The sequence below is a fragment of the Neomonachus schauinslandi genome, chromosome 8 (genome assembly GCF_002201575.2).
Source record: "Neomonachus schauinslandi chromosome 8, ASM220157v2, whole genome shotgun sequence".
NCBI lineage: Eukaryota > Metazoa > Chordata > Mammalia > Carnivora > Phocidae > Neomonachus > Neomonachus schauinslandi.
In genome coordinates this window covers 98,726,408-98,733,546 of record NC_058410.1, presented here as the reverse complement: position 1 = coordinate 98,733,546, position 7,139 = coordinate 98,726,408, and the positions used below count along the sequence as shown (strand labels likewise).

At 42.3% G+C, this 7,139-nt stretch overlaps 1 protein-coding gene across 1 annotated transcript; it reads left to right on the top strand.

Annotated features, from left to right (window-relative positions):
- The first annotated feature begins 1,127 nt into the window (after positions 1–1,127).
- IL17A (interleukin 17A) lies at positions 1,128–4,750 on the top strand. Its single transcript, XM_021692098.1, has 3 exons — positions 1,128–1,158; positions 2,379–2,581; positions 3,823–4,750. Exons 1-3 carry the CDS (start codon positions 1,132–1,134, stop codon positions 4,058–4,060), a joined length of 468 nt encoding a protein of 155 aa, XP_021547773.1. The 5' UTR covers positions 1,128–1,131; the 3' UTR covers positions 4,061–4,750.
- Positions 4,751–7,139: the final 2,389 nt, after the last annotated feature.

Below are 7,139 nucleotides of genomic sequence, written 5' to 3'. Positions count from 1 at the left end.
ATCTTTAAAAAAAAAAAAATAGTAAAGCTCACGGGGCGCCTGGGTGGCTCAGTCGTTAAGCGTCTGCCTTCGGCTCAGGTCATGATCCCAGGGTCCTGGGATCGAGCCCCGCGTTGGGCTCCCCGCTCCGCGGGAAGCCTGCTTCTCCCTCTCCCACTCCCCCTGCTTGTGTTCCCTCTCTCGCTGTCTCTCTCTCTCTCAAATAAATAAAACCTTAAAAAAAAAAAATAGTAAATCTCACGTCTCTTAAACCTAGTTATTAGTTTCTTGAGCAGAGTAAACGCTCAACAAGGCAGGTGCTAATTCAATGAAATAATATACCTTCTCATCATTAAATTCTTATTCATTTTTCAATTGTTTGTTTATATGGCAAGACCTTGAATAGTTTTTATTTTTATTTTTTAAAGATTTTATTTATTTATTTGAGATAGAGAATGAGACAGAGAGAAAGAGTATGAGAGGGGGGAGGGTCAGAGGGAGAAGCAGACTCCCTGCTGAGCAGAGAGCCCGATGCGGGACTCGATCCAGGGACTCCAGGATCATGACCTGAGCCGAAGGCAGTCGCTTAACCAACTGAGCCACCCAGGTGCCCAAGACCTTGAATAGTTTTTAGAATGGACTCCACAACATCTGTCTAGGGAATCTGGTGAGGAAAGGAGTTATCCAATGGGAAATCAAGGTACATGACACCAGAAGACTTGAATGTTATATCAAACTTTCATTTCCCCATGAACCATTAAAATAGAGCATAGCTCTTATGGCAGCTTCATATACGCCCATAAGTAAATGATACCAGCTCATCAGTAACGCGTCCTTGCTCAACTTCTGACAAGTAATAGTTCCTTGAAGAATGAAGAAAGGACATAGTCTTTCGAAACATGAATTTTTGCTCTTTCCGTTTTCCTTCAGAGGTAGATACTACCCGTCATGAAGGGGAGGTTCTTTTCTGACCTCATTTGAGGATGGAACGTTTAACGAAAATGGTGTCATCCTTTGAACCACTTCAATACGTCAACATAAGTGACCACAGAGGAGCGACGTCCTATAAAAAGGGGCAAGGTAGTGCTACACTCTGTCCATCTCGAAGCAGCCACAAGCTGATCCATCGCCAGTCAACTGGAAGAAACTACAATGGCTCCTGTGACAATTTCATCCATGGTGAGTCCTGCACTAATGTGCAATGCTTTTGTTGATTTGGTCCAGATAATATTTCTGGACTGCAGGCATGAAATTCTGGATTCTAACTATGGAGATCCAAGAATGCTGCATACATAGGATAGGATACTAAAGCTTTGGTAGATACTCATCATTTTATAGCATTTTCAAGAACTGATACACATCAGTTTGAAAGATGAGATTAAAACTGAAAGATAGCTAGATTGGGGCTAAACCACATGAGAAGTGTCACATGATGCTGTGCAGTGAGAAAGAATGCTTATTGAAAATCTGTTTTTCTGAGTACAAGGGATTTAATATAATTCTCCCACAGCATTTTTCTTTATTCCATAATAAAATGGAACACTATCCTTGAGGATTTAATTAATTGCAGCACTGACTTTCCTTTCCATTATTCTATTATTATACCACAGGCTTCTTTTTAGAGATTTATTTATTTATTTATTTGGGGGGGGTGGGTAGGAAGGAGGCAAAAAGAGAGGGAGAGAATCTCCAGCAGACTTCCCACTGAGCATGGAGCCTGACGCAGGGCTCCATCTCACAACCCTGAGCTCATGACCTGAGCCGAAATCAAGAGTCAGACGCTTAACCAACTGAGCCACCCAGGCGCCCCTATTATACCATAGTCTAATACACCAAGCCTACTTACTCTAATAGATACATGTGTAACTATGGTTTAGAGTAAATGGTCTTTATATTTTTGAAATATTTAACTTAATTGATTACAGAATCAATATATGTAAATTTAGAAAAACTGGAAAATATACATAAGAAAACGTAAGGGGGGGACCAGTTTGGGATTGAATGTCTGCCCAGCATTTCTAACATGAACACTGATACGATATGACATGCATTTTCTACAACCTTTTCTTCTAAGGTGAACATTTGTCTTCACATAGGGTTTCACAGAATGTTAGGACAGAGATCGATGACTTGCCATTTTTACTAAAATTACTGCCAACCAATAAAAAATGTGTCTCTCCTAAGTCAAAAGAAGAATGTTCAAGACTAGTAAACACTTCATAGTCTTAACCTTATTTTGGTCATATAACCAGTTTTTCATCTAAGTGATCTGAAAATTTATTGTAGATTGCCCTGGAACATAGTATGTTCTCCATGATTAACAATACAATACTCTTTAGAATTTGTTAACAAAAACCACATGCTAATCCGGTGTCCGACCTCTCCTTTCTCCCATTCAGTTCTGGGTACTGCTGCTGCTGCTGAGCCTGGTGGCTATTGGGAAGGCGGGAATAGCACTCCCACAAAATCCAGGATGCCCAAATACTGAGGACAAGAACTTCCCTCAGCATGTGAAGGTCAATCTAAATATCCTTAACCAGAATACGAACTCCAGAAGGCCCTCAGATTACTACAACCGATCCACTTCACCTTGGAATCTGCAGTATGTAATGAATGGCTCCCGATAAAAATCTCTGTATTGTTCTATCTTTTCTGCAAAGGACTGCCAGTTAAGTCACTTTGAGGATGATTTTACTCAGAATCATCAGTCAAATCTGGAAGGGCTATTGTGCAAAGATTCTCAAATTTTATTCTACAGACTTCTTTGATAGAGCACAGGACCCCTTCTCCTGCATAATACCTATCCATTAGATCTCATTGTCACTGACACCAAAAACCCACTCACGTTAATGGTGGTCATTATTCTAGAATTTATGATACCCCAAGTCTATTGTTCATTTATTTTTAAAAAAATAGAAATTTATCTTGGGGATTAATGCTTGAATTCTCTTTACCAGACCTTCCATTGCAATGATTTGTTGAAAATAACTAGTAATTAACTGGGATTTTTGTGCCTTTCTCTTTTTGGTTGTATTAGCAGTTGGATAATATAGTTTGAAACCCAGTGAAGGAAATGTCATGTTGGATATTTCCACCCCTTTTTGAGTCAGACAAACTTGATCTATATCACCAACAGACCTATATTTGCTGTGTTCTTAGTACATCTAATATTTAGACCCTATTAAGATTAAATACAAAATAGTTTTTAGTGCTTCGATTTTGTGTAAAAAAGCCTCAGTTATGTGGTGACTATAGATTCACCTGACCGTGATTTTCTTCTACTCCCATTACTAAGAATAGTTCAAATAAATCAACTGAAAAGTCAAAGCAAGTCATTCACTCAGCTGGAGGAGAGAGGGAAGAGAAGGTTGTAGAGGGGCTTAAGCTTTTGTTTCCAGCCCTTCATGTCAGCTCTGGGCTCTATCCCATGAATGTGCTGTCAGATAAAATTTTGATGCATTCCCTGCTTCAAAGCCAGACTTCATCAAGTCAGATTAATGGCTATCATATTCCTAGATGATGCCCTTGGCCTTTATCAAATATACCTTAAGAAATTGTCCTTTGTATCAAACTTAAATCCCCTCTGCAGTCTAGTCTATCTTATTTGGTTCATTCTTCAAAGAAATTGGGGGAAAAAATGATCATTCTCTTCTATAACATTTCACGTGCCTACAAATCCAAGTTTTCCCCCAAACTACTTTTTCTGACTAGCAGCCCTTCGAGAATTTGCAATGCCTATACTTGGTCACCCTGTGAATTTGCCTCCCTTTGTTTATTCCTATCTGATTTCCTTCCTGCTTTACCAGGTACTTACTTTCTCCCTCACTTTTGTCTCCCCTGCAGCCGCAATGAGGACCCTGAGAGATATCCCTCTGTGATCTGGGAGGCCAAGTGCCGCCACATGGGCTGTGTCAATGCTGAAGGGAAGATAAACTACCACATGAACTCTGTCCCCATCCAGCAAGAGATCCTTGTTCTGCGAAGGGAGTCTCAGCACTGCCCCCACTCCTTCCGGCTGGAGAAGATGCTGGTGGCCGTGGGCTGCACCTGCGTCACCCCCATTGTGCGCCACGTGGCTTAAGAGCTTCTGGTCTAACCCAGAGCAGTTAGGCTTTCTGGAGGAAGAGACCCAGCCCCATTTCTGACCAAACTCACTAGGGCTCTTAAACTGGTTCACCCAATTGAACTTTCAGAGATAACACTTCTGTGCAGAGATAGAATATGAATGATCTTTCCCTCTCCCCAGAGATCAAGGTTTTGACTGAGTACCAATTTGCTTTTTGTGTGCTTTTCTAAGGGCTTTAAGTTATTTATGTATTTAATAGACCCTGAGATAACTTTGGGGCAGAAGATTCCATTTTAATGAATTACATGCCTTATTTTGTATTGTTTAAGACAAGATTCCAGACTTGAGAGTTTTATTATTTAACAGGTAAACCTATATTTATATGAACTATTTATGGATCTATTTATGTTTCTTAAGTCTTTAGAGAAAGGTGAAAGAGTGTGATTATCTGTTCTGCCTGGGGAAATCCTACAGAGAATTTAGTGGCGGTTGAAAATTTCTGAGTTTGTACTACATATGGTTACAGGATTTTTTCCTCTTTGTGTCTTAGGAGTGCATGACATGGCTGTAATAAAAACTAAACCTAGTTTCCTATTTATTAATTGTGTAATTTGTTGAGGTTTCACAAGAGAGATGGCAAGTCCAGCTCTGCTCTGTTAAACCCTCATAATAAAAAAATTTTTATAATAAAGTTTGGAAAGAAAATTGGTTTGCTCATTTTTTCTCATTAAAAGTCCTTCAGAGGGGCGCCTGGGTGGCTCAGTTGGTTAAGCGACTGCCTTCGGCTCAGGTCATGATCCTGGAGTCCCAGGATCGAGTCCCGCATCGGGCTCCCTGCTCGGCAGGGAGTCTGCTTCTCCCTCTGACCCTCCTCCCTCTCATGCTCTCTCTATCTCATTCTCTCTCTCAAAATAAATAAATTAAAAAAAAAAATCTTTAAAAAAAAAAAAAAAAAAGTCCTTCAGAGAGCCCAGCTCTTCCCTATTTGAAAGAGTGTGCAACTTTGCTGAAAGAACAAAACAAAGCATGCCCTCGAGTAATAGCACCCCACCCACCTCAAGTCCTCATACTCAATGTCCAGTCTCTCCCCAAACTCAAGCTTCTTTTGAAGATTAATGCCAACTGGAGATCTAGAGAGGAACATTTTTCCCCTCCTCAGGCCACACTCCAGGACTACCCCTTCTGCTCCTGGCCTCTGATCCCATGCTCCCCAGAACACAAAAAAGTGCCACTGAGGCAAAACAAACTTCAAGTATGAGAAATATTCAGCCCAAGTAAAATAAAAACTGAATCATATTCAATTCCAGAGTAGTTTCAGGTTTCGAGTCATAACCCTGTTCCCCCAACATAGCCCGGCATGCTATCTTGCCCTACTTCTGGAGGCCCCTGGAAATTCTCAGGCCAGTCCAACCACTCCTTGCTTGGTGAAATCCATCTTGTGGGCTCCTTCATTCTCCTTCTCCCCCATGCTCCAGCGCCATTCAGAGGCCCGTGGCTTCTCTCTGCTCCTTTTCCAGTTCCAAACCCAGGGGTCCCTCCTTCCAGTGTCGTCTGTGTGCTTGCATGGATTCTCACCGCCATCTCCTGTCCTGGTCCTCATACAAGAGGTCCACAGTCAGCTGCCACTGGCCGTTTCTTAGCACCTTCATGCTTTATAGCCTTGCTCTCAAGTCCTGCTGCTCATTTCCCAGTTTTTCCTGAATGGTGATAGTGAAAATAAAAATTCATTTCCGTTTTGGGATGGTGGGCTGGAAACAGGCAAATATACCCACAGTCCTGACCCACTCTTTCCCACTAGACCGTATTCCTGGGAATTCTGTGGATGGGGAGAAGTAGTTACCTTCCCCATCTCCCTCCAGTAGGTGCTGCTTTTACTCTGTCTTCACTTTGCCCCGTTAGCACCATCATCCGCCCAGTCCCCTAGAAATCTGGGAGGCATCCCTGACGCTTCCCTCTTCCTCTTCCTTAGTCCTAACACCACACATCACCAAACTCAGTAAGTTTCACTTCCTGAACATTCTCAAATTAATCCTAGGTTCAAGGCGTCATCTTTTCTCATTTCTCTCCGTAGTTACTGCAACAGCTTCCCATCTGTCCCGGTGGCTACAGCTCCCGTCCTCCTCAATCCCTCCTCCATCGTCTGTCTATGGCACAAAAGCAGACAGGACAATAGTCACCTTCCATAATCTGGCCCTGCTGCTGTGCCTGCATTACCTCATGTGCTTCCTCCTTGATGTTTACCCTGTAGCCATTGTGAAATCCTTGAACTTTTCTTGAACTCAATGCCTGCATCGTGCCGTCCCCTCTACCTTAAATGCCTTTACCACCTTCTCCCTCCTGTTCCTTCATTCATACCCTGCTGTTACGGTCTGAATGTGTATGTCTCCCCCAAAATTCGTATGTTGAAACCTAACCCCCAGCATGATAGGATTAAGAGGTAGAGCCATTGGGGTGATTAGATCATGGAGGGAGAGCCCTCATGAATGGGATTAGTGTCCTTATAAAAGAGACCCAGGAACTCCTTCTCCCCTTCTGCCAGGTGAGGATACAACAAGAAGTCTTCAACTTGGAAGGCCTTCATTCAACCATGCTGACCCCTTGATCTCAGACTTCCAGCCTCCAGAATTGTAAAAAATACATTTCTTTCGTTTATAAGCCACCTAGTCTGTGGATTTTTTTTCTTTTTACAGCAGCCCAAATGGTCTAAGACACCTGCCCTGGCCCCCTACCCTATCCCACTGCTCTACCCATGCTGTAAGACTCCATTAGGTATCATCTCATCTCAAGAGCCTTGCCAGACGCATCACTCCAGAGTAGGTCCCTCTCTTCTGGTCTCTAAGAGCACTGTGGGTATCGTTTATCACTACTCTTACGTATTACGTTGGATTTATCTATTTAACCAGTTTTTGGTCCCTTGAGAGCCAAACCATTTGTACCTGTACTGGAATGTAGCAGACGGTCAATGCTGAAGTAAACTTTGAACCATTAGTCCACAGGCACCTCAAAGTCAGCAGGGATTAAATTCACTAGCTCTACTCCCAAACTAGTTCTCCTACGCCTTTTTTATCAACTCAAATGACATCACCTACTTATT